At 42.7% G+C, this 26,562-nt stretch overlaps 3 protein-coding genes across 5 annotated transcripts; 1 reads left to right on the top strand and 2 right to left on the bottom strand.

Annotated features, from left to right (window-relative positions):
• The first annotated feature begins 814 nt into the window (after positions 1-814).
• Positions 815-13,452, top strand: LOC117758068 (plasminogen-like). The gene is made up of 19 exons (XM_034579414.1): positions 815-914; positions 1,412-1,547; positions 1,637-1,743; positions 2,051-2,165; positions 2,298-2,437; positions 2,834-2,954; positions 3,076-3,194; positions 3,672-3,834; positions 3,975-4,093; positions 5,164-5,323; positions 9,312-9,502; positions 9,596-9,744; positions 9,842-9,935; positions 10,207-10,321; positions 10,415-10,489; positions 10,634-10,774; positions 11,620-11,726; positions 12,409-12,551; positions 13,053-13,452. Exons 1-19 carry the CDS (start codon positions 866-868, stop codon positions 13,212-13,214), a joined length of 2,406 nt encoding a protein of 801 aa, XP_034435305.1. The 5' UTR covers positions 815-865; the 3' UTR covers positions 13,215-13,452.
• Positions 13,453-18,885, bottom strand: LOC117758061 (solute carrier family 22 member 2-like). Of its 3 annotated transcripts, none has more exons than XM_034579395.1 (12): positions 17,979-18,878; positions 17,413-17,460; positions 17,213-17,316; positions 16,888-17,042; positions 16,486-16,654; positions 15,748-15,862; positions 15,572-15,678; positions 15,285-15,499; positions 14,788-14,896; positions 14,605-14,717; positions 14,317-14,416; positions 13,453-13,683 (listed from the first exon to the last, which is right to left on the bottom strand). In XM_034579395.1, the coding sequence occupies exons 1-12, from the start codon at positions 18,330-18,332 to the stop codon at positions 13,596-13,598; spliced, it is 1,677 nt and encodes a 558-aa protein (XP_034435286.1). In that variant the 5' UTR covers positions 18,333-18,878; the 3' UTR covers positions 13,453-13,595. The 3 variants fall into 3 exon arrangements, with proteins under 3 accessions (XP_034435286.1, XP_034435288.1, XP_034435289.1); XM_034579397.1 differs by having other exon boundaries at positions 15,572-15,672; positions 17,979-18,876; XM_034579398.1 differs by lacking the exon at positions 13,453-13,683 and having other exon boundaries at positions 14,406-14,520; positions 14,554-14,717; positions 17,979-18,885.
• A 1,299-nt stretch (positions 18,886-20,184) lies between these two features.
• Positions 20,185-24,533, bottom strand: LOC117758062 (solute carrier family 22 member 2-like). Its single transcript, XM_034579399.1, has 11 exons — positions 23,872-24,533; positions 23,632-23,735; positions 23,371-23,525; positions 23,114-23,282; positions 22,429-22,543; positions 22,006-22,106; positions 21,690-21,904; positions 21,504-21,612; positions 21,178-21,290; positions 20,777-20,876; positions 20,185-20,337 (listed from the first exon to the last, which is right to left on the bottom strand). Exons 1-11 carry the CDS (start codon positions 24,271-24,273, stop codon positions 20,244-20,246), a joined length of 1,677 nt encoding a protein of 558 aa, XP_034435290.1. The 5' UTR covers positions 24,274-24,533; the 3' UTR covers positions 20,185-20,243.
• Positions 24,534-26,562: the final 2,029 nt, after the last annotated feature.

Here is a 26,562-nt window from a genome sequence, read left to right as displayed (position 1 = left end):
ACGTTGGTTCTTCTGTCCTACGAGACGGAGCCGTCTAAACTTTGTAATCACCTGTTTGCTGTTTGCTGGTGAGGACATGTGTTCCCTTTAGCTGAAGATTAACTTTATACATTGATCTCATTTCATCCAGATCAGGGGTTTTAAAAAGTCTGAGGGCCGCCCGTCACACAACGCTTAGAAAAAGGCAACATCTGGATTTCTCTGCTATCACGATTGTGTTATTTTAAAGACATAAAACAACTGAACATCTGTCCCGAAGTGATTATTAGTGTCTTGCTCTGGGATATTTGGGGAAAACTGTAAAATTTCCCGAGGCGACTAAATCTCCGAACTTTCCCTTTTATCAAATCAAACATATTTAGTCTGTTCTACCTGATAAAACCTCCCCTACACCCCCACCCGAGTAAAAACCAGGTCTGAACTTCGTCATGACATTACAACAGATACGTGTTTAAACGTGCAGCTTTTTAACACAACACAGGGACATTTACACATAATGACGGCCGAAGTACAAACTGTGTCGGCAAAATGTGTCGATAAGAAATCACAAAATGTTGCATGATGTGAAAAATTCTTCTAAATCTACTGTAACTACATAAAGAAGCAACAGAACAGTTTTCGAGGAAACGTTGTTGATTTTCAAAACTTTACAGAGAGGACGACCCACTGTGATTTTGCGAAGTAACACTTTGTGTCCCAGAAACCGCGATTTTGACATCTGTCGCCGTCCTTGTCCGGCCAATGATTGACCAACGGCTGAGTTGTCCTGTTTGTCTGCCCAACGCACCCAAAGGAACCCATTAATACAACAGGAGGTTCATCTGTGAGTGAGTCGACTATGAGCTGCTAGTTTCGGGGTCGCATCATGGACCTGTACACAGCAGCTCTCCTCCTGGGAGCCCTGACCTGCACTGGTAAGAAACAACCAATTCCAACTATGAATCGGGGAAATATAGAAAAAGAAATGAAAACCAAATTTGAAGACTAAATACTAAAAGGAACAGGCTGTACCAACGGTGGTTCTTCTAATTCACATCTACAAAATTAAATAAAAACTAAAAAGACAGATGACACAGTAATAACAGCTGGCAACTCAATTAACCCTTTGGTGTCCGAGTGTTGGGGTTAAAGTTTCCACCTGATAATCTAACTTGTTGTCTGCTTATATCAACTATGGTGTACCCCAGGGTTCAATCTTAGGTCCTAGAGAATTATATTTTTTAAGAAGGCTCATGACTCGTCTGTAAACTTAATAACAGTGCAGCATCGCTAAGTTGGTCCATTGGAGTCATTTAAAAATGTTAAGAAAAGTTTACAGCCTGATCTAAAATCGAAAATTCTAAGTCTGAATGTAGCTTATGTTTATTATTATTTATTATATTTGACAGTGAAATGTTTATTCTGATTCTAGTGAGTGGTACAGAGGTCATCGGCTACGCCAAAACCGAAGGGGCGTGGATCCTCTCGCTGAACAAGAGACAGTACACGTTAAACTCTGTGGCTGAATGTGCCACCAAATGTGACAGTGAAACCACCTTCACCTGCAAGCAAGTTCACACACACTGTGTATTTTACCTTTAACAGCTGAACTTGATTCAAGCCTCAGCATCTCAACCTGACTCTGTTTCTTTCACAGGTCATTCATGTATGTTGAAATGGATCAGGAGTGTTGGACGGCAACAGCAAACTCCAAATCAGAGACAATCCTGCGTCGAACCAGTGCAGCTTTATATGAAAAACAAGGCAAGACTTGATGTTTTCTCCTCATCACACTGTGGTTAATGTTTAGTCTGTTTTGCGTGATCAGCGATGTTTGGACTGTGTCTGCAAACACAGTGGAGAGGAGGTTCAACAGCACTTTGGGGATGAAACAACACGAGTTGCATCAGACACATGATTCACTTGAGGGAGTAGTCTGATGAGTTTGATTAGCAGATCAATATTTACAACAGTGAGCAGGTCAACAAACGTTCCACCTAATTAGCAGTTTAATTTTAATCAGGGATCAGATGTGATGCTGATTGTGTTCTTGTTTTCTCTTCTTGTGTAGAATACCTCCTGGAGTGTGTGAATGGACTGGGAACAGATTACAGAGGAACAAAGTCCAGATCAAAGACAGGAAAGACGTGTCAGAGATGGAAAGCGAAATTCCCACACGTGCCGAAGTATGTATTCACGTGTTTTATATGTATTCACGTGTTTTATATGTATTCACGTGTTTTATTAGTATGTATTCACGTGTTTTATCATTTTACATCACATCATCATGTCGTTTCATATCTTTCGTCTGTTTGCAGTATGACACCAGAACATCACCCCCGAGCAGACCTGGACTCTAACTTCTGCAGAAACCCTGATAGAGACAGCGGGGGACCCTGGTGTTACACCACCGACTCCAGCACCCGGTGGGAGCACTGCAACGTACCCAGCTGCACTGGTGAGATCGATCTGTTGGTGATATTGATATTAATATTACACTTGGACTCAGTAGTCTGCAAACTATCAACAGTCCCCTAATTTAACATCAGGATCCGTGAATTATTCCCTGAGAAATCAATGAAAATGTTGAAATGAATGTGTTTTTGCCTCCAAAGACACTCGAATCTCACAAAAAGAAAGGGACCCGGACAAAACTGCATCATTTTCGTTGGGACAATGAGAGGAATCTTTGAATTTATGCTGTAGATTCATTTGTTGGGGAAGTTTTCTGTTATAATAATAATATTTTTATATAGCAAAGTATATACAATTCTTCTATTATATAATCTATAATACAGTAATAAAATAATATTGTGTGTGTGTGTGTGTGTGTGTGTGTGTGTGTGTCCTACAGAGGAGTGTATTCACTGCAGTGGTGAGAACTACAGAGGAAAAATCTCCACCACTGAAGGCGGCTTCGCTTGCCAACGCTGGGATTCCCAGAAACCTCACGACCATGGATACATCCCCCGCGTGTACGACCTCACAAACCACACCTGAATTTACAAATCAACCATTAGCAGGATTTACTGAGATTCAATACACACACATGAGATTTTCTAAAGCGAACACAGTCCTATTTAATCCTTTCTCTAGTCTCCCAGAAAAGTATCTTGAACAGAATTACTGCAGAAACCCTGATGGAGACCCCCGACCCTGGTGCTTCACCACCAGCTCATCCAAGAGATGGGACTTCTGCTCCATTCCCCGCTGCAGTAAGCCTTCCTGTGTTTTTAAAACGCTATTAAAAAATATAAAATCCCGATATAGCCGACAAAAGATATAAATATTCAGCATAGAAGTCATTTAAAGGCAAAACCAGAGTCAATTCATCCAGAGAAACATGATATGGAAACTTGTTTCTGCCACTTTTGAAAGAAAATTGACTTTTTTCATCATTTTTTTTACATTTTCTACGATATAATTACGGCTGCAACGATTAGTAGATTAATCTAATAATCATTTCTCAGGTCAAAGTTTAGTGTTTTACCATTAATCGATTGATAGATATGATAATTGATGATGAAAGTAATGCTTCTTTTTCCTGATTATGACTCAGTGTCTCATTAAATATAAGAAAACCATAAAAACAAATAACAGGAATTTCATAGATAATACAGCTGATTCTGGAAGAAAATAACTGACATGGTGTGGACATGTTCTCACCGACCCGTCTCGTCCTCTGTCCTCAGCCTCCGAGCCTCCCACCATCGTCCCGGAGCTGACCTGTGCCACCAATGAGGGCGCAGCCTACCGAGGCACCGTATCTGTGACCGAGTCCGGCAAAACCTGCCAGAGCTGGTCGGCCCAGACGCCACAAAGACACAACCGCACCCCAGATAACTACCCCTGCAAGTACGAGCTCACATTAACGACACAACAACAACACCACAGATGAGTCGTTCAAACTAAACACGAAGAAGTTCAAAATGAAAACATAACATCTTAGTTTATGTTCTTCCTGGTGACGGCGTATTTATGTATTTATTTGTCAGAGGCCTGGATAACAACTACTGTCGTAACCCTGACAACAAGAGGATGCCCTGGTGTTACACCACCGACGCCGAGACTCGCTGGGAGTACTGCAAGGTGCCGAGCTGTGGAGCCGGTCCAGGTACCAGACATCTGTGATGTGATGGACTTACAGCTGCAGGAGTTTCAGAGGAAAACTGAGTAACATATTACAGTCGTTAGTTGGTATAAGATATCATTTATAGCAGTGGTTCTCAATCTAGGAGTCAGGATCATGTGGGGGTTTGTGGGATGATTTCAATAAATCAATTATTATTTAGAGAACAATAAAAAATAGAATATTTTAGCTACAGTTGTTACAAAAGTCGAGAGAAATTTAAAATAAAACCATTAAAATAGAAGATATGTCATCAGCCTTCTTTTTGTCCCCACATAACCGCTGAGGTGATTATAACAAATGGAAACTTGTGCATGTAGGTGATTTGTTTAGAATCAGTATCCAACAGGGTCCCAAGTGTGTGACACTGTTAATTCAGGGGTTGGGGGCGGAAAAGTTTGGGAACCCCTGATTTTCTGAAGTAATGATTAATGGAAGCAACTGAAAACAATAATGTTTTAGATAGTGTCAGGGTGGGCAAAATTTCAAGCGTGAACCCAAAAGCACGACACAGAAACAGGTTTACGGGAATACAAGAGTTCAGGATTTATTGGAACGATCCGTGGGTCAAAAGCCAGGTAGTCAGTCAGGTAGCAAACAAATCCAATAAGGAGCAGGCAAAAGGGAATCCAGGGTCCAGAAAGCAGGTCAGAGATGAGATCAGGCAAAACAGATAAAGCAGGGAAATCGCTGGAAGGCTAGGCACTAACACACTAGACGATCTGGCAGAGAACAAAGGAATGAGCTGGTAGATATACTGGGTGACTAATGACTAATGGAAAGCAGGTGAGTCTGGGGTGGGGCAGGCAATGGGATCCGTGTGACGACGTGATGCAGAGCAGAAGGGAGTGGCTGACATCTGAAATGACATGAGAGTTAGTGATGCACAAAATAAGAAAACAAACAATGAAACTGTTAAGATCTGGCTGAAGTCGTGACAGATAGTGGTGACGGATGTACTTTGTAAACGATCAAGACAAAGGAGTTTAAAATAATGAGTTAAATTGTTAAAACTGTAAATACCGCAATATAGCCTGTATTCTCGTGTCCCTCAGACGAGCCCATGATCCTCCCAGAGGAGGACGACTGTTACGTGGGCGATGGAACGAGTTATCGTGGCCTCACATCAGAGACCATCAGCGGAAAGAAATGTCAAAGCTGGAGCGCCACGACTCCTCACAGCCACGTGAAGACTCCACAGGCGTACCCCGCAGCGTGAGTCGGTCAATTACCTCCAGTAAAGCTGAGAGGAGTTTTTAATGGCAAACAATGAATATGTGAAATGAATACGCTGGGGAGTCGCGGAGCGTAGGTGTTATCTAATTGGCATATGAATCGCAGCGAAATCGCTTGTGAGAACTTATCTCACTTCACCATTGGATGAAACCACTGTTGTGCCATAATGCAATAAACGCGATACCATAAAATGGTGTGCCTTTCGGCATTCAATAAATTTGGTTATCAAAATTAAATATTAAATATTAATATTTTATTATTAATATTAAATAATAACTTTAATTGATTAAAGTTACCTCGGGGCACCACCCTTCAAAGGAAGGGAAAAGATAGCCAATTTATTGATTAAGTCTCATAAAGGTACTAACTACAAATTTGGAACTCTGATTCACAATTAAATTAATAACTATAACCAAAATTACCATATAGATAGTTAGCTAAGTTGAAGGATATGGAGTTCTTGACAGTGTAGAGGTTGGCAAAATTCACTTATGCAACATTAATGAAAAAACATTTGTGTAAGAAAAACATTTATTATGAATATAATAAAGTATAAAAACACAAATTACTAACGGTGTAATTACTAAACAAAGATAGGTATGTGCGTGTGTCTGTGTGAGTCAGCGTGCTTTCAAGATGGTCGCTGGCCAAAGAGATAACACCCGTCCCCCACCTATTGGAATGTTTACGACCTGTAGAGATAATGAGGTGAGAGTTATGCGTGTGTCTGTGTGTGTGCCAAATTAGACAAAGTTGCTAGATGCATGCACGGAAGGACTGAAGAGCATAACTAACATTAACTTTCTCAACAACTTGTAACCACAATATCACAACACCACAAATCAAACTTATAAACGTCACACAGAATCGAATAAACAGTCTTGCTTAGCCTAGTATAATTATTAAGCCCAGTTGTGTTACCCGTCCGTGGGAAGGGGGAAAAGGAAGTTGCTGTGCAGTTCGCAGTCCTGTGAAGTCTTCTGGCTGGTTTGTGGCTCCCGCCTTAGTGATTCTGTTGAGCTGTGCAGCTCAGTTGCTGGCTGAAGTTTTCCAGCAGGACATCGAGTCGCTGCTTGAAGGGTTGGTAGAGCTTGGAGTGCGAGGAGGTTTCCTTGGTGAGATGAGCTGGAAGCTGCACCTTTGTGCTCCTCTCGAAGAGTTGGATGGGAAGAGAAGATGTGAGCTGGAGAAGAGGCTCGACAGCCTTCCCTCCTGTGGAAGGATCGTAGGAAGAGACAGAAGAGGGGGAGACCAGGCCTTATATTGGCCCGGTGACCTCACAGGTCATGGGGTCCAGAGTGACCAATGGGAGTTGAAACCTGTGTCCCTGGGGGGGTTTCACACCTCTGTGTGAAGTTGATGCCCTCTGGGAGACTGAGTTCCTTGCTCTGGTTTTTGATGGCCCCTGGGGGACTGAGTCCTGGAGGAACATGCAGCTTCAGGCTTTTGACTGAACATGTGATACCGAAGTGTTGTCTCACAAAAACCAGGTCCAAACACCACAGACCTTTGAAACGAATAGTCACTTGTGATTGGCTGCTAGATCTGTTGCTATTGGTCACCCTGGGTCATTATAATACACATGTGGGTAAACCCCTCCCACACAATATTAATAATTAATATAGTTATTATTACTAATAATTTATATATTAATATATATATTATTAAATAATATATATTATTAATTATTAGTAAGCCTTTACCAAAAGCACTGCAGTTACTGAAGACTATACATTCATTCATGTGATGCTTGATGTTATATGTTGAACATATTGTAGAGGGGAAAAAACATTAACAAGGTATATGTTGAGTCAAAGCTTTATTTACATGCAGCACAAATATTGTACAAACACAACTGTGCCAGTGAAAAATAAATCAGGTGAAGGTTGACATGTCTCTTTGCCGCCTCTGGGTCATAAGTTCTCTGTGGGACTCTGTCCGAATCTGCTCCAGTGTGTAGACGTCTGTGATGTGTAGCTGTGAGATCCAGTGTAGCTTCCAGTCTTCTTTGAAGTGTGGCACACAGGTCGTGAGCTCCTGGCTGTGGAAGGATGGATCCATGTCATCTGTCCCGCTTCAATCAGCTGTAAACACATTCAGTACAATTAGCACAGTTCAATGACAACATACACCTACACATGTAACTGAAAAATGATCTAATAAATCTAATCTTACCCTCTTTCTTCTCTGTCGACTCCTGAACTTCTCAATGCTGCTGCAAGAGCTGCAAACTCCGGTTGGATGTACGGGAAGTTCCTTCATACTGGCTCATAGTACGTCTTAGTACAGGCAGCTGGAAAACAACATGAGTAACATGAGTATATTATTAATAAACAGAAATAGCCTCGCTACATCACCGTTGGAAGATCCACAGTAAAAAAACACATTTACTAAACAGTTACTTGCAGACAATGGCGTTTTTCCACACTGCAAATCCGGACTTGCAGCTAGAGTCTCGGCCAAATGTGCAGTGACTGCCTCGTTGTGTGTGGGGGGGGGGCTCAGGCTGTGAAAACACAATGATGAAATAGATCAGATAAAGTAAACCTGGAGAATGTATTTTAAGCAGCACAGCGCGTCTCTTCTTTAATCTTACCCTCGCTCCGGTTCGTGGCGCCGGCCATTTGCCTCAGAGGTGTGAAGACGACGGACAGTTTCCTATAAAATACAACCGGACAAAAAGTTACGTTTATGAAAAAACTTAACGAGAACAAACTCTTAAATTTAGGCAGTTTGTACATATTTAAACATGCACTCGTTCTGCTCAAGCACTCGATGCTCTCTTCTTCTTTTAGCAACTTTCTCGCTATTCAGATCTAACAGTTAGCTTAGCAGTTAGCAATGGCTTCTCTCTGTAGCTTAGCTCTTACCGTAATTTTGGGATTGTGCGCCCGTCTTCTCCGCCTCGACTCGCCACGCAAAACACGAGCCGGTAGTTTCTTGTCTGTGGGAGACAGACGCTTCATTCACAAGGCTGTGATTGGACCAGCCCCAACGTGATGACGTTAACGACTGACGTGGCATCTTCAGGAACGGATGTTTTCAGAGTAAAACTTCACAAATGACATTTTCACTTTTGAAGCAGCGGTTATAACAGTTTTTAAATTGTACTTCACATTTATATGGGATGAGTATGTGACTGAGGACCAGTTTATTCTTTCTGGTGTTAAGTTAATGTACTTACATGATTCTTGCTGTTCTGTGTTTGTACCCTCATAGTTGAATGCACTTATTGTAAGTCGCTTTGGATAAAAGTGTTGAGTGTTTTAATGGAATACTGAGAAAGTTTAATAACAACAATAGGACAATTGAAGTTCAAATTATGAGGCAATTTCAGCAGAGTCAACAGCTTAGCATGCCATGGACATGTGAATATGGTGCTGAGTTCTCCAGTATTTTGGGAGGACAAATGGTTGGAACTTTGACACGCGATGACACAACTGATTTATGTGAAGTACAGTGTTTTGGTGTCAGCAGAAAGACTTCTCTTAGAAAACTGTACAGTGGTGCCCCTCTCTCCATTACAACATATTATCTTGGATGAGCTTGACAGGCAAATGTTGAAATAAATTGCACTGTTTCTAATTTTTTTCATAGCATTGACCTTTGCTCATGGTATACAATGTAATTCATTATAGCACACTTACTTACGTAAGGGAAATCTATATAAGCTACAATTTCAGATTTTATATTTACTTTAAGCCTGGTGTACTTACCCCAGATATTTTAGTTGGTACCTTAGTTAGTACCTTTTAGAAAAAGGTGTTACCTCTGCACCACTGAGTGAAACTATCCTGATTTGCATTTGTAAAGCTCACAGCATTGTCATTTACATGTGAAAGCCTCCCCTAGGCCTAGGAGCAGGGGGGTCACCTGCCAACATTCTCAGGCTTGTAAAACTGCAACTGAAAATACAAAGGGTACTGGTACCTGCTGCCCTGATGTTCCAGAGTTTCTCTTTTCACAGGGACCTCAGGAGGAATCTGTGCAGGAACCCAGAAGGAGACCGAGCTCCCTGGTGTTACACTATGGACCCTCGTGTCCGTTGGGAGTATTGCAACTTGGAAAAATGTGCTGTCATTCCTTCAGGAGCACCCCCACTCAAACCCAGTGTGACCCAAACCCCTTCCACCGTCACCCAGGCCCCAACAGCGACAGGTCAGTCAACTCGTCTGTCAGAGTTTGAGATTGATTGTAATTTTTTTTTATCCTATATTCACCCCCTGGCTTCTCTTTGTGTTTCTGTGTCAGACTGTAAGATTGGAAATGGAGGAACATACCAAGGTCCAACCTCCATCACTATCCTGGGTGTGACCTGCCAGGCCTGGAGCGCTCAGAGTCCTCGCCAACACAACAGCTTCACCCCAGAGTCCCACCCCACCAAGGGCCTGGAGGGAAATGTAAGTGTGCTGCATTCAGACCTGTAGACATCTCGTTATTGAAATTAATGTCGACAGCTGGCGAAGTCCTGATTATCTCCTTGTTTGTCACTGTCAGAGCTGCAGAAACCCAGATAACGACGTGAACGGGCCGTGGTGCTACACTACCGACAGTAACAAGAAGTGGGACTACTGTCAGATCCCTGACTGTGGTACGTGAACATTATCAGAACCAAGGTGGTACGATCAGAACGACGTAAAAAAAATACTAACATGGAGGCAAGGTCTGTGACCTATACTGCAGCTGAACACCAGGGGGCGATCCAGATGGTTGGCCTTCACTTTTGGTTAGCTAGTTAGTTGTCAATGGCCTGGCTACCTAACATTTTGATTTCTGGCTCCACCCTCTGGTCAAACTTAACAAGATCCTTCCAACCTATGGTAAAGATTAAATAACACTGAATAACCGATCTTTCTTTGCAGTTGGACTGAAATGCGGTTCACCAGTCATCAAACCCAGGCGTTGTTTAAGTCGTATAATCGGACACTGCGTATCGAGAGCTCACTCGTGGCCGTGGCAGATCAGCCTCAGGACCAGGTGAGTACACCAACACTAAATCATTATTCACAAAAACATGATGTAATTATACCGTCCAGCTTTAATCTATCATGGTTTGTCTCTTTCCACCAGTATGGGAATACATTTCTGTGGAGGAACTCTGATTCACCGTCAGTGGGTCCTCACGGCTGCACACTGCCTGGAGAGGTCAGGGAGACTCAGACACATCTGAACACCAAATCCTGCAGTAAAACAGCCACTGGATAACTGGTGTGTGTGTGTGTGTGTGTGTGTGTGTGTGTGTGTGTGTGTGTGTGTGTGTGTGTGTGTGTGTGTGTGTGTGTACCGTAGGTCCAGGCGGCCTCAAGCGTACCTGATTGTCCTGGGAGTCCACACTGAGCTAGCCAATGAGACGTCCAAACAGGAGAGGAGGCTGGAAAAACTTGTGCTGGGACCCAACGGAGCCGACATCGCTCTGCTCAAACTGGAGAGGTGAACACAGGACTGATCCTCGAACCACCTCAGATACACTGACACTACAACTGTTACTCATTTACTGCTTCTGCAGATACAGCACAGCTAATGCTTTGACCACTTTTACGGATAATATATGCAAATTTAGGGCTGAAAACATAGACTGTAAATAAAGATGGATGCACTTCCTGAATGGAGCCATGCCGGTGGGTTCCCGCCGATAAAGAAGCTCAACCAATCACGTGTCAGTCCTCAGCTGTCAATCAATCTTTGAGAAAAAAGGTATTTGACGTGTACTCCAGCTTTTTAGTTTGGCTCATGTCCCATCTGCTAACATGGAGGAGGCAGCGCTTATAACCTATACAGCAGCCAGCCACCAGGGGGCGATGTAAATTGTTCTTTTGGGGAGGTGTTACGTCATCAATCTTTATTTACATTTTCCCAAATTGTCCAATCACAGCTTTGCAACTGTAATTAGTCAACTTTTGGATTTTTAGCATTTAGACTAGAGATTTTATTTATTCCCAAAATAAAAAACATGAGCAAAAGTGTAACGAAAAAAACATGAAACAGTGCGTTTGTCCACTTTGATCGGACTTAAAATTCTTTAGAATGTTTTAATTACTAACTAAATCGGTTGAGTTGAATTGATCCCAACATAAATTAATTTATATTCATATAAAACATAAACCTGCTTTTACGTCACTGTAAATAAAACCTCTCTGTATTTTTGGTCCGTTTAAACTTAACAAGCAGTTTGAGGACGTCAGCTTGAGCTCGTGACGTGTGTTTAACAGATTAAATGATTAACCAGGATATAAAATGCTCTTCACTGTGTATTGAGAGTGATGTTGTGTTTTCAGTCCGGCTCTAATAAACGACAAAGTCCTGCCGGTGTGTCTCCCAGACAAGGATTACGTCGTCCCCACTGGAACCGAGTGTTACGTCACTGGATGGGGGGAAACTCAAGGTACAGTACGTGTTTGTGCTGATGTCTTTGTGGGGACCTGCTTCATTTTTAAACCCAACGAGGTCTTTGGAAAGTGACGACGTTTTGGTTTTTACTTCTTCAAAAGCTTATTTCACGGAACAGGAAAAACTTTATCCTCACTATGTGTAAAACTGAAGCTGGTTACAGTTTCATTTATTTTATTTCTTAATGTCTGAAAAAATAAAACAGGATCACTGGCTGTGATGGAAAACAACCAAAAGAGTAAAAGCGTCAAATTAATCTTCAATTTACATCAGAGCCTTTTCCAGGTAATTTATTGATTTTATTTTGGACCCTGAAGATATTGAAGAATTATTGATAAGAAAATGAACATGTTTTATCACATATTTATTTGTTTTTGTGAGACACAATATCCTGTAAATAAAATACATAAGTAGAAAGATGAACAGCGAGCTAAGTGGTTTAACAACATTTAAATGAGATGATTTAAGTTGAATATCTGTTAGTATGAATAAATACTTGAGACACACTCACACACACTGGATCTAACACAGTGAATGTGTCGATAAAAACATCTTTATTCCTGTAAAACAACTCGAATGAACTCTCTCTCACACTGGAGGGGAATCTTGATGATGATGAATGTTTGTAAACGATGATGATGATGATGGTGGATAACAGCAGGAAGTGTGTGTTGCAGGTATGGGGGGCGAGGGCCTCCTGAAGGAAAATGTTTTGTATGTGATCGGGAACAAGATCTGTAACCGTCCGTCATTTCTGAACGGACGAGTCAAAGACCACGAGATGTGTGCTGGAAACGAGGGAGGAGCCAACAGCTGCCCGGTACCAAACGAGAACCACTTGATTCTACTGGTTGATTTCTAACCAGCATTTCCCCTTGTAATAAAAAATATTTAAAAAGAAAGGGAGGAAGGAAAATATAACAGAATTGCAGACCAGTAAATTAATATTGTCAAATTAAAAGTAAAAGCATTAGAGAACTGTTTTCTCACAGTGGAAAGAGTTGAGTTTCTTTATAATTTTAAGGTCTTGATCTTTTGTGAAGTGCTTTGAGATGATGAATGTTATGATTTGGTCCTTTACAAATAAAATTGAACCGTCAATTACATCATCCAAACTGTGATTTCAGACAATTCAGAGTAAAAGACTCAACAAGATTGTTTTTTTTCTGCAGTTATTTTAGGAATGATTCAGTTTTTACCTGCAAACATCTTAAGTCACTTCTCATTTAAAGATTTTAAACTGTCCTTCCTGCTTTAACAGTGTTTCCTTCCTGTCTGACTGAAGTTGAAACCGTCGTCATGTGTGTGTTTGTCTCCGCAGGGCGACAGCGGCGGCCCTCTGGTGTGTACCGCTCAGAACAAGTACATCCTGCAGGGCGTCACCTCCTGGGGTCTGGGATGCGCCAACGCCATGAAACCCGGCGTCTACGCTCGAGTCTCCAAGTTCACGGACTGGATCGAGGCAACCATCCAAGCCAATTAAATAAAAAACTAAACTTTCCACCCAAACAGCTTCAAACACGTCACAGGCAGTGGTTGATTTTTGATTTTTGATTTTTGAAGATGTGCTGACGTGTTTGTTTGGTATTTTCTGATGTGAACAAAGTGTCACTGGAGCTGAAGTGAAATTAAAGTGAAGCACAATAAGCAAAGTCCTGGTCTTAAAATGTAAACATGTGTTTTCTGTAAGAGCTGAAAAATAAAACTTGATACAAAGGAAATGTGGAAGTCACACTTTATAGAAATTGTATAAAAAACTACTTCCTTGATTTCATCAACATGTCAACATGTTGTTGCAAAAGCAAAATGAACACACACACACACATACATACATACACACACACACACACAAAATCAAACACAATCACACACTTGTTGTTTCCTTGTTGCTCGTCAGGTCGGATTTTAAAAGTTTCTTTGTTTGTTGGTTCTCCAGCAGATTCTCCTTCCTCCTGGAAGCAAAAACAAATGTATTTCATTAATAGTAAATAAAAACACGTTCTTAATAATTCCTGTAGACAACATCAAGATTTGATAGAAGTCAATCAATCATAACTCATAATGAAAACAAACAACACCCATTAAAACCAGTTAAAACTCAGACATAAAAAGCTTTCCTGTTAAAATTTGTTTTAAGCAACAATTATTGCAGTGGTTGATTATAGTTATATGATGTTTTTCGTATTTATAAATCAAATGAAACATGTGTAATTTTACTCCAAAATTAGGCATCAGTCATCTTATTTATCTAAATCTTTAATTAATTGCTATAAAATGTTTTGCCAGTGGTGAAAAGTAAATTACTCGCAAGTAATTCTTTAATTCAGTATTTCTATTTTTTACACCTCAGTATTTAATAAACAGCTTACATACAAAAAAACAATTGTACTTATATAAGGTGTTGAGAAAAACATTTAATTAAATTTAACCAAACCATATAAATGTGGTTTACATGGGAATAAATCAACAATAACAAATAATCCAGTGGGACATTCTGCATTAGAAGTATTTTGCTTAAATAAAACATCAGAGTACTTGATGAGGATAATGAGAAGAAACAGTTTCATGTTTTGAGGAAGTCTCACCTGTGAGGAAACTCGATGTCGTCGATGGTCTCAGGCAGAGGAACTCCTCTGGTTTCTGGAAGCAGCAGAACCAAACCTCCGGCCACGAACGCCACGGCTCCTGAGAAACAACACGAAGAGTTAAAACTGAATCAAACTTCCAGCTTCACTGCTCAGTTTTAAAAAGAATCCAGTGATTTTAAATCGCAGTGGGGTTCTGCGACACGTACGAGTCCTTTCCCCACTTGTTAAGAAGCTGAACGTTCATCTTTCTCCTGTGAAATTAAAATCCTCTAAAAGAAAAGCTACCGAAGATGATGAGTGGCAGCTCCAGCCAGATGACAGCCAGTCTGTAGAGCAGGAACGGAGCCACGATGCCGCCCACGTCACACAGCGTGGAGCAAACCGACACTCCCAGGTTCCTGCACACAGATTAATAACCTTCAGCTTCATCATCAGCGTGAGAAGCGGAGACGATGGAGTCGACCTCACCTGACGAACGTCGGGTAGAGCTCGGTGTTCACGAACACGACCATCTCAAAGGCCATGGTGATACCGAGCCGCCCGACGCAGGCGACCGCCGTCTTCCACCAGAACATGTCTGACCCCAACAGAGACACAAGAGCAGTTACATTTCAAATATGAAGGAGAACCTGTGGAAGCTTCAATAAAAACTCAAAAGGTTTAGTTTGTCCAGTCTGGGCTACTGTAAAAGAAACATGGCCGCCTCCGTAGAGAGGAGCCACTCCTGATGTAAATATAAAGTATTTAAATATAAAGTATTTAAATATAAAGGGTCATTTGAGGGTAAAGAAAACAACAATTTGTACAATTTAGATGATTAAACATTAGTGAAAACATCACTAGTATCATATTATATTCAGTTTCTGCCGATACGACCTTTCACCTGAATCTTACACACTGAACCTTTAAGTTTCCTCCGTTAGAAGCAAGAAAAGGACAAAACAGAATCCAAGAGTTTTTCTCACGGTCGGGAATAAAAGCCGTGATGAAGCAGGCGGCTCCGGCGACGATGTTGGCGGCAGCGAAGGGAAGACGCCTGCCGACACGTTCGATGGTGAAGAGGATGAGGAAGGCGGCGGGGAACTCCACCAGTCCAGAGATGAGGAAGTCGATGTAGATGTTTCCTCCGGCGATCCCCACCCGCATGATGAGGCCCTGATACACCACAGCACTGGTGAACCTGCAGAGGGCCAATGAGACTCAGCATCTCCTGGGTCCAGGTGATGAATCGTGATTTTACAGGAAGTCTCACCAGTTGAACATGAGGATGAAGGTGTGTTTCCTCATGTTCGGGGTTCTGATCAGGTCCAGCAGCGAGGCGGAGGAGGAGTCGCCCTCCTCACTAGACAGCGTCTGGAACAAGAAGCCATGTGTGAAACAGTGAAATAGACACAGGGCATTTATCTGAAAGCTGCTCGATGGATCCACCTCGAAGGTCTTGGTGAGTTTCCTCTTGTTCTCCTTGGCCATGGCCTCAGTGATCTCCAGGGCTCTGGGGGAGTTGTTCTGGGAGACGAGCCACCGCGGAGACTCTGGGATGAACCTGAACCACAGAGAGAATCTCTCTCACCAACACATCTGCTGCTGAAGGAAACTAAACTAAACTCTTTCTTTACTTTTTATTAGTAATTAAATTCAGGTGATTTTATGAAATCGCTTACAGCAGAGGAGAGAGTTGGTTATGTTTTCACCCCCTGTCTGTGAGTTTGTAGGTTTGATTATTTGTTTGATTATCAGCAGGATATTCAGAAACTATTTAAATGGATTTAAATGAAACTTAATGGAAGGATGAGACATGAAAGAAAGAAAAAATATAATACAAATATAAATTATAAATATCACTTCCTTTAATATTGCGATAAAGGATTGACAATTTCTCAAAAAAAATGCATGGATCTATTTAGGGGACTGATATTTATAAGTGTGTGAAATTTGATTTCATAATATATTTAAGGAAAAACAGGTGATGAAGATGATGCTCTTCATTAATAAGGAGATTTTTTTAATGGAATCGTCCTTAAAACACAGACAAGGGGCCGAATAACAACCAAATCTATGAGTTTGTATAGACATAAATAAGTGAGTTAAAATATTAAGAATAAGATAATAAAGGAAACTCCTCCTCAAACACACAAAACGACAACATGTAAATATGAAGCTTGTCACCAGTAGTAGGACAGGAAGAGGACATAAGGGGCGGAGATGACGACCTGCAGCCAGCGCCAGTCGGTGATGAAGTAGGCGAGCAGCGGGAGGAGGAGGACGCCGACGCTGAAGAACATCTGGTACAGGATCCCCACCGTCCGTCTGTGCTCCACTCCCACGATCTCCGTCACTGACAGAGAAGACGATGACAAGTGTATCATCACTTTACTGAACCTGAGTCAAAGTCTCATTTGGAAGTTTGTTCCAGGACGGAGCACAAAGTTCATCGTGAGTTGTGAGAATCACAAATCTTAACCCAATATTACTGATCAACCAATCACACGGTACCATATCTCTAACTGCAAAAACTGTTGAGAAGATTTAACTCATTTAACTTGAATATTTAATTGGTGAGAGTCTCACGCAGCACGTAGGACGTCATCCAGCCGCCTTTGACTGCAAAGCCGAAGACGGTCCTGAACACCAGGATGGAGATGTAGTTCGGAGCCACAGCCAGCAGCAGCCCGGCGATGGCGTTCAGGATGTTAGATATGAGGAAACTGATCTTTCTGCCAAACCTGCGGACGGAGAGAAAACATGCAAAGTTCCTGGAGAAAGTTCTTCCGATTGACACGTGGCTCTAGATTGAAATACGATGCTCGGCCCCTATTGACGGATCAGGGGGAGGATGCATCTGATCCGACATCGTAACGGTTTCTGTGAATCTGTGGGACTGTCGGGACCTCACCTGTCAGCGAAGTATCCAAAAGCGAAGCTGCCGGCGAGGAAGCCCACGTTGAGACTGGCCTGGTACATGTCCACCAACCAGCCGTCCTCACACACCAGGTCAAACTGGGACCAAGAGGGAAGAAGGTTTACATGTGATCACGTCTGAGACAGATTGGATTTGTCAGTTCAGTTTTGTGGTGAATTAAAATCAACCCTCACCTCTGTGACGAAGGATTTCCTCCCTTCATACTGATACTCCCAGGAATCCTGAAAGACAAGGACAGAACATCGTGATCAGAACAGATGGAAACATCGCTAAAATCAAATTGGGGAAGGAGCCTTCGACCGGATGCCCGTGACATCTTGAAATTCTGTGCACGCCACTGCCCAGAGAGTGGGCGACTGTATTTCACCTCAGGAAAGCTCTGTTTTCATTGAGGGCTTTAAGAACATCAGGGTTCAGAGGAGGAGACGTTACGTGAAATACAAAAAAACACTAAACACCTAAAACAAACTAATCGATATCATTCTCTGAAATTTGCCTGATTCGTTGAATCAAATTCCACAAATCATTCCCTGGGAACTCAATAACATCTGTAAATGCTTCAGAAACTTCCTGACCTGGATCTTCACCAAGATGTAAATTCTTCCACCCTGAGCCAAACAATGTCTTTTCTCCAAGTCTAAATGCAGTCCAGATGTTTTTGTGTAGTCTTGCTTAGAGACAAACACACAGTTGGAAACACAACATCTGGTGGAGGTAGAAACAACCTGAGAGCTCTCACCTTGCATGTGGACACAGGGACTCCCCCGAGGTCCAGCTCCTGAGAGTCGCAGGTGAGCGAGGTGCTGTTCCAGTCCAGCTCGTACTGCTCACAGCTGCTCAGCTGCACGGCTCCAGAGCCGTTGACCTGAGGCAGCGTCAGCCTGCGACTGTGCGCCAGGCTCCAGCCGCACGCCTGCCTCCGCTCCACCACCGCGTGGTCCCGACACCAGTGATCGGGGGTGAAGCCCTGGAACACGATGCCGACGTACACGCCTGCAAAAGGCAGCGACAGCAGACAGAGCAGAGCGAAGATCCGCTTCTGACAGCGGCCGAACGTGCCGGCCTCCTCCAGCAGGTCATCAAAGGTCGCCATCGCTCTGGTCCAACACTCAGATTTGATGCTTTGGGGGGAAGTTTTGTTTTCAGCTCATCGTTCCCTCCTGTTTTAGAGAATTTAAAGGCGTTCACTCTGCACTTCTCTAACGGGGATCGATCTTTGAGCCAAGCTGCAGTGGAGCCAAACAGAGAATGGCTGAATTATTATGTAATCAGTGAATGAACCTGAACTGGGCTCAGGCCAAAACAAATTCTCCTTAGTATGCCTGAAGTGTGCAGCCGCGGTTACACAACTTCATTAATGCATAAGCACAGCGTCGGCGGACAAAGACGCTGTTGAATGTCAAACAGCCGGAGAATTGAACTCAGGTTAACTCTGCATCGGACAAGACACCGAACATGAGACCTGTGAAATCAGAATCACAAGCGGCTCGAAAACCTGCGTCACGGTCCAACAGTTCTACACAGGGTCCAGAGAAAGGAAGTGTCGGATAACTTAAACTAGACCACCACTCAGTGGAGCTCACTCCTCCACTCAGGCCCAACTGTCCTCTTAAAGGGGAATTCAGCTATTTTTTAACCTTGGCCCTGAATTAATAAATGGTGGTGTGTAAATAATTGCCTCACAAAACCTTTTGGAATCCGTCCAGTAGATTGTTTTCAACAGCTGCCACAACACGACAGCTGTGGCCACAATGGAATCCTATGGGGCAACTGCGACAGTCCATCAAATGTCCACTAAAAATACTTTTATTTCCACCAGAGAAAAGAGGGAATTGTTTCTCTGGTTCTTTGGCAGCGACATCACACACGAGTCTCACTCTCAGGTCTCGTGAAACTGGGATTGTTGCAGGACGGTGGAAACATGAGAATTAGGATTAGAAATAGTAGTTTGAATTTGAATCTTTTTCCCTAAAGAGTATAAAAGTGAAGAGATGCTAAGAGTCAATGAGGAAAAGGACTAATGCCACAAGCACAGGGGGGAGAACGAGCAGCTCCACAGTTGAGAAGGAGACTTTTTGTTGATGTGTTATGTTGCAGGAATATTAGCAAAGACCAATTTTGTGGACATTTCATGGACTGTCGCAGTTGCCCCATTAGATTACATTGTGACCACTGCCGTCGTGTCAGGGCTCCCAGTGGAGGTGATCTACTGAGACGATTCCAAAAGTTTTTGAAAGATTAATTTACACCCACAGTTATAAACATAGGGCCCGGGTTGAAAAAAACATAATTCCCCTTTAAGTTAAATTAAACCACAGCATAAAGCCCCAAAAGGCTTTTTTATTGCATTTATTTTAAAGTTCTGTGTGTGTGTGTGTGTATGTGTGTTTGTGCAAAACAACTCAACGACACACAACAGATTTTTCAAATAAATTTGAAAAATGTGTGTTTGGTGGAAACATTACTTGCCAGTTTAGCTCCAGACTATTACGTTTTAGAATATGGTAAAAAAAAAAAAAAACATATTCCAAAATATCTCAGCAAATAACAGAGACAATACAAAGATTATATTGATCACAAAATTACTCACTCCAAGTTAGTCACTGTAAAGTCAGAAAATTATCTCATGCATATGTGTTTTTTGAGGGATCTGTAAAGAACTATAGAAAAGACCTAAACATTATATAGATAAAAAAAATGACTTGGCTTTTATTGTGAAGCTTTCCCCTGCATTTCTCACAAATTAATCGTTCACAGAAATTGTTTTTATTATCAAAACCATGTGAGTTTGTTTGGTTGCTTTGTATGTAGAGCTTGTTACCGTGGTAACAGGGACGGAAACCCGCTCGGGCCACACGTCTTTAAAAAGACGAATCTTTATGAAAACACACCAACAACTGACCGTTTAAATAAAAATGCACATTTTATTGATCAGACATCGCTCATCACTGACACAGAGACACAGTCACAGACATGATAAATAAATACTCTGGTCTCAGACTGGTCAGACAGTCGCCGGCTCTTTGTTGGTCGACACGTCGTCGCTGGCCAACAAGTTGTCCAACTGTTGGTTCTTCAGTGAAACTTTCGACTTCATTCTAAACAAAAACAAAACAACGACATCAACATCAACATCATGTTCGGACGAGACAGAGAGAACGTCTAGAATCTCACTGGTGGTAAAACTGCTCGACCTGATGGGATCCAACAGCTCAGCCGCGAGATAATAAAACAATAACTCTACACTTCAATGTTTATTATTGATTATTGGTTGTGGGGGGGGGGGGGGGTTTACTGCAACTGTACTGGAAAATTATTTCTGACCCTGAATCAGAAAACGTATAAAGTTTGTAAAAGTAGAATTCCTGCCAGAGCTGTTGTATTGAGCTTCAGTGCAGATATGAGACGACAGGTGTACCTAATAAAGTGACACGTTTACATACACTTCATACACATACGAGCAAATTACCCTTTTAATGTGTAATACTTTGCTTTTATGTTATTTTTTATCGTGTGTGTTCAGACGTGGATTCTCACTTGTTGGGGAACTCGATGTCGTCGATGGTGTCGGGCAGCGGGACGCCTCTGGTCTCAGGGAGGAGCAGAACCAAACCTCCAGCCACGAACGCCAGAGACCCTGAACCACACAACACAACAAATATTATATATTTAACTTTAGTAATGATCATGTTCATCTCAGATCTATTTTAATTACATCCGCTCCCACAGGGTTTTTCAATATTAATATAGAAGTTTGAGAAGATTTGCATTAAACTGCATTAATCAACAGTTTCAAAACCTCCATATTCTTTGACTCTGAACTTATTAGATCCTCACACACATCAACTACAGTTCAAGAGAATAAAAGCCTCTGTCGCTCTGTGGACTGACGATTTCAGACGTGTACAGAACATCTTCATAATAACGTCAGCACCCACCGAAGATGATGAGTGGCAGCTCCAGCCAGATGACGGCGAGTCTGTAGAGCAGGAACGGAGCCACGATGCCTCCAATGTCACACAGGGTGGAACAAACCGACACGCCCAGGTTCCTGCAGGTACAACAACCACAGCTCGGTTTCTTATGTGTATATATATACATAAAGGTAATATGTGAAACAACAGCTGGGAGGCTGTAACGCACTAAAGTAGAGACTAGAGGAAGTGGATTCATCTTTATTCAGGGAAATGAAACGCAGGAAATGGTCCTTCAGCCGGGAGTCGAACCGGAGACCTGCTTGATTGTGGCCCAGAAAAGATTTTACCTGACGAACGTCGGGTAGAGCTCGGTGTTCACGAACACGACCATCTCAAAGGCCATGGTGATACCGAGCCGCCCGATGCAGGCCACCGCCGTCTTCCACCAGAACATACCTGCAAGAAAATTATTTATTATTTTAAAAATAATTATCTCGTCACTTCCTGTCTGTCGAGTTCTGCCTCGTACTCACTCTCAGGAATCAAGGCCGTGATGAAGCAGGCGGCTCCGGCGACGAAGTTGGCGGTGGCGAAGGGAAGACGTCGGCCGATCCGCTCGATGGTGAAGAGGATGAGGAAGGCGGCGGGAAACTCCAACAGGCCCGAGATGAGGAAGTCGATGTAGACGTTTCCTCCCAGAATCCCCAGCCTCATGATCAGACCCTGGTAGACCACAGCACTGGTGAACCTGGGGTGAAGAGCCGGAGGGGGGGGGGGGGGGGGGGGGTTATCTCCTGTGATCGAGCTCAGAAACACAGAAATAATAATCTGAGTGAATTTTAAAGTCACCAGTTGAAGCTGAGGATGAAAGTGTGTTTTCTCATGTTGGGAGTTCTGATCAGGTCCATGAAGGAGGCGGTGCTGGAGTCGGCGTTGTCGTCCGCCAGAGTCTGAAGAAACAAACATCTTTATATTTATTTATTATTTATTCCTCCTGTTCGCTTTATTCAGTTGACTGTATTTTACAATTTAGCTTTTTTTGAATATATCTACGTATATTATGTAGCTGGTGTTAATACAAAACTGCAAAATGATCGATGTCTCTACTGCACCTTGAAGGATGTGTGATTATATAAACAACACCCAAATACGACATGAGGGAAAATGAGCATAACAAGAATCGACTTTATATAAACAAAATGTCAAAATGCAGAAAGAAAAAGATGAAGTGGAGAGAAATGAAAGTTATGATTAAATAACGTCGCCGTTTACCTCGATGTTCTTCGACAGAGTTCTCTTGTTTTCTTTGGCCATGTCCTCTGTGATCTTCACGGCTTCGGACTTCTTGTTCTGAGACAGAAGCCACCGTGGAGACTCGGGGATGAACCTGAAAGACGAGAACGTTCATGAAGAACTGCTAACAGACGAGTTTATTGGTTTATTTAAAACAGGGACAGTGAATTTACTGAATAAACTACGTGTTGTTCATCTGTGTATATGAAACAAAACCACTGGAATGTATCATAAACACACGTGGAGGACAGAGCTGTGTGATTATCAGACCTTCACGTGTCCGACTGTCTTTTATTAACTGATTAAACTTGGTTGTGCTGTAACTTCCTCCTCACACCTCCTCCACGTTAGTAGAGGGGACATACAACAAAAATCAAAGACGTTTTTTGTAATTTAAAGATGTTCTTGTTGTTTATTTGTTTATGTTTCACTTAAGTTTGGTTTTGATTGGTTATTCAAAAACATAAAAACAGGGTTGGACGTCATGATTGACAGCTGAGACTGACTCAGGATTGGTTGGAGCGATAACCAGCGTGACCTCGAATGATTCGTCAGATGGTGGCGACTGTCTTTGGATTCATTCATCAACATTAGGTTGAAGAAGTAATGAGCATTAAACGTCGGCTCCTGTTGAAAGGACAAAGGAAAGGAATCCCAATCTCACCAGTAGTAGGACAGGAAGAAGATGTAGGGGACGGTGATGACGACCTGCAGCCAGCGCCAGTCGGTGATGAAGTAGGCGAGCAGCGGGAGGAGGAGGATGCCAACGCTGAAGAACATCTGGTACAGGACTCCCACCGTCCGTCGCTGCTCCACTCCCACGATCTCTGTGACTGAGGACGAAGACGAGGACACGTGTCACACATTGAATCACGTGTCAGGAGGAGAGACGGACAACAGAGATGTCAATGTTGCTCTTACTCAGCACGTATCCCACCACCCAGCCTCCTTTCACTCCGAACCCGTAGAGCGTTCTGAAAACCAGTAGAGACACGTAGGTCGGAGCCACCGCCACCAGGATCCCCATGATCCCGTTAAACAGGTTGGAAATCAGGAAGCTCATCTTCCTGCCAAACCTGGAGACAGAGACACGAACAGATATCAGTGAGTTTAATGTGTCGCAGCAACGATTCAGAGTATTTAGGTTTAACTGACTAACGAGCCAACCAATCGCAGACCTACCTGTCAGCCAGGTAACCAATAGCAATGCTTCCAATCAGGAAGCCGATGTTGAGCGTGGCCTGGTACATGTCCACCAACCAACTGTCTGAACACACCAGGTCAAACTGGGACACAGATACACAAGGTTAGTTGTGTTGGAATCCTGGTTTCTCTTTTCAGGATTTCTCTGATCTCAACGTAACCTTTGAAAAATAAGATGAATGGGGTTAAAGGAAAAGTTCAACATGTCAGGAAACGCACCTCAGTGACAAAGGACTGTCTCCCCTTGTAGTCGTACTCCCACCCGTCTTTGCAGGCAGTTGTGGGGGTTTTGCCGAGGTCCAGCTCCTGAGAGTCGCAGGTGAGCGAGGTGCTGTTCCAGTCCAGCTCGTACTGCTCACAGCTGCTCAGCTGCACGGCTCCAGAGCCGTTGACCTGAGGCAGCGTCAGCCTGCGACTGTGCGCCAGGCTCCAGCCGCACGCCTGCCTCTGCTCCACCACCGCAGAGTCCCGACACCAGTGATCGGGGGTGAAGCCCTGGAACACGATGCCCACGTACACGCCGGCCCAGGGCATGGACACCATGCACATCAGGGCGAAGATGCGCTTCTGACAGCGGCCGAAGTTGCCAACTTCTTCCAGGATGTCGTCAAAAGTGGTCATGGCTGCAGATGTGTTGTCTTTTCCCTAAAAAAAACTGCAAAGAGCTAAAACTGAGCTCCTTCTCTCAGACGTCTGCAGCCTTATCTGAGAGTGGACAGGAATTTGAGCCTCCTTATGTTCTGTGGGTTTTAATCAGGACAAGCAGGAGCAAAGGTCCCAGGACGGACGTAGGTCCAGTGGAGTTGAGCATTACAACATGTTCGTCATCACTTCTTCGGACGTCAGACTGCGTGTGTCATTTGAACCGCTGACTAGCCAGGAGTTTATTAACATAAACACACCGACATGAACACGTGGACCTGCCTGTCAGGAACAGTCAGTTAACTGCTTCTGTGAATCTGTTAGACATGAAAATCAAGATCCATTTTTTTAAGGGCTGCTACACCTGAAGCTCAGGAAAGTTCTCAATACATTGGTTTATTAATTTATAAAAATAAGTCATTAGTATAACACAACTCCAGGTCTGAGGTTCCTTTGAGACGAGTCCAAGCCAAGTCATGAGTGAACTTTGAAACGGGTTCTCATCAAGACTCAAGTCACCTGAGCCAAGTCTACATCAAGTCGTCTGGTGTTGACGTTCTTCTAGAGGAGTCCAAGTCGAGTCTGGATGTTTGTGCTGTTCCAATGATTTCATTTCAAGGTGAACTCTCAAGTTATTGAAGTCCTCAGAGTCAAGTCCAAGTCAAATGTCCAAATCTATTTAAATAAATTCCAGTCTGAAGCCGTTTAGAAGAACAAAGTCTCACGTGATTTAAGTCCAAGTCTTTTCACTTCATTTCACATAGATTACTGAATGTAAATCAACCACAACAGTAGTAAACAGCAGATCTCTTATTTATTCAAATAATGCAATATTTTTTACATCAATACTTTTTAAATAGGAAAACAGGCAAAGAGCTGAAAAAACAAAAAAACATACGAGACAACAGAACTTACAGCGAACAAAACAGAACAAGAATCTCCCGTCGTCCAGAATCATCACAGAAAATATCTTGCAGGCTTTGTTTAGTTTGTTTGTCGGGATTCAACTCTCACGAGTTAGTTTTACAAAACAAAACGTCTCTGCTGGAGTGACGATTAAAGAAAAAGCACAAGAATGTCCGTTCACATCTTCACGAGAAGAGAAGGGTCCGAACCGAGCGGACGTCGGTGCTGAGCACAGCAGAAACACGGAGAAGACTTCACATATCAAACTGCGCCGTCGGCTTCTCTGCGATGAGGAGTGCTACCACGTCTCCTCAGGAGAGATGAGTCACAAAGTGGAAAACACCGGGACCAGGTCGTGAAGTTCACTCGCTGAATAAATACAAATGTTTAAAACAATAACGTCTGCGAGCAACAGGCTCAATTTCATTTTCAACTTTTTGCAGGACAATCATATTTAGGTTCTGGGTTTTTTTTGGCTTTTGGAAAACGTACCCGTTAAACACTTGATAACTTCAGATCAGCGGCAAAAATCATTCGACTGATCCTGACGATTATTAACAGAAAACATAACGAGTGAGATTTTAGAACAAGATGTGAAAGAAGATTCATTTTATCGTGTGATCGTGAATCATCAGTGAATTCCTGCAGCAGAGGGACTGAAACATGAAGTTTTATATTTGTGTTTTCAAATTTCACTCTCATGGCACAACCCAAACTCATCCATATAAAATACTGATGTTTACGATGCTAAAGCCTTTTTTTTTGTTATTTTGTCAGAGGTTTTTGGACATTTTACAAAAATGTGTTTAACAAATTTGCGTATAAAGCTTTAGAAATACCCTGAATGGTGATTGATTAGATATTTTAGAGATGACATCACATGTCTGTTAATAACTTGAGTTTCTGTGGATTGAAAACTGAGGTTTAACCTCGCTGCCCTTCGTACCAATGCACATTTCATCCTCATCTACACGACTTCTTTCATCGGCAACGCGTCAAGTTGAGCCGAGTTCGTGTGAATTCAAATTGTAAATCTGTGATTCCACCTTTAAATCTGTCGTGGAGGCAAATGAAAACTAGAAAGAAATGGGACGGCACCAGAAATACTGAGCTTATACCAAACACTGTAAATAAAGATGGACGATATGACGGCTCCACAAAAGTGAAGCCACAGCGCCTTGATGTCCCCCTGGTGGCCGGCTGCAGTATACATCATAAACCTGAGACTTTGGGTCGTTCTTGTCACATCGACGCACGTTCAAGAGTTCGTGTCTCTAACAGGTTTGATGACGTAGCACAAAATAGCAGCGTTTGTAATATTTTGGCTTCATTTCTGGATGGTGGGAGGAGCCGTCTTTATTT

Source organism: Hippoglossus hippoglossus, chromosome 24 (assembly GCF_009819705.1).
Source record: "Hippoglossus hippoglossus isolate fHipHip1 chromosome 24, fHipHip1.pri, whole genome shotgun sequence".
NCBI lineage: Eukaryota > Metazoa > Chordata > Actinopteri > Pleuronectiformes > Pleuronectidae > Hippoglossus > Hippoglossus hippoglossus.
Note: the sequence above shows the minus strand (reverse complement) of the source record. Positions and strands in the feature narration are given on the sequence as shown.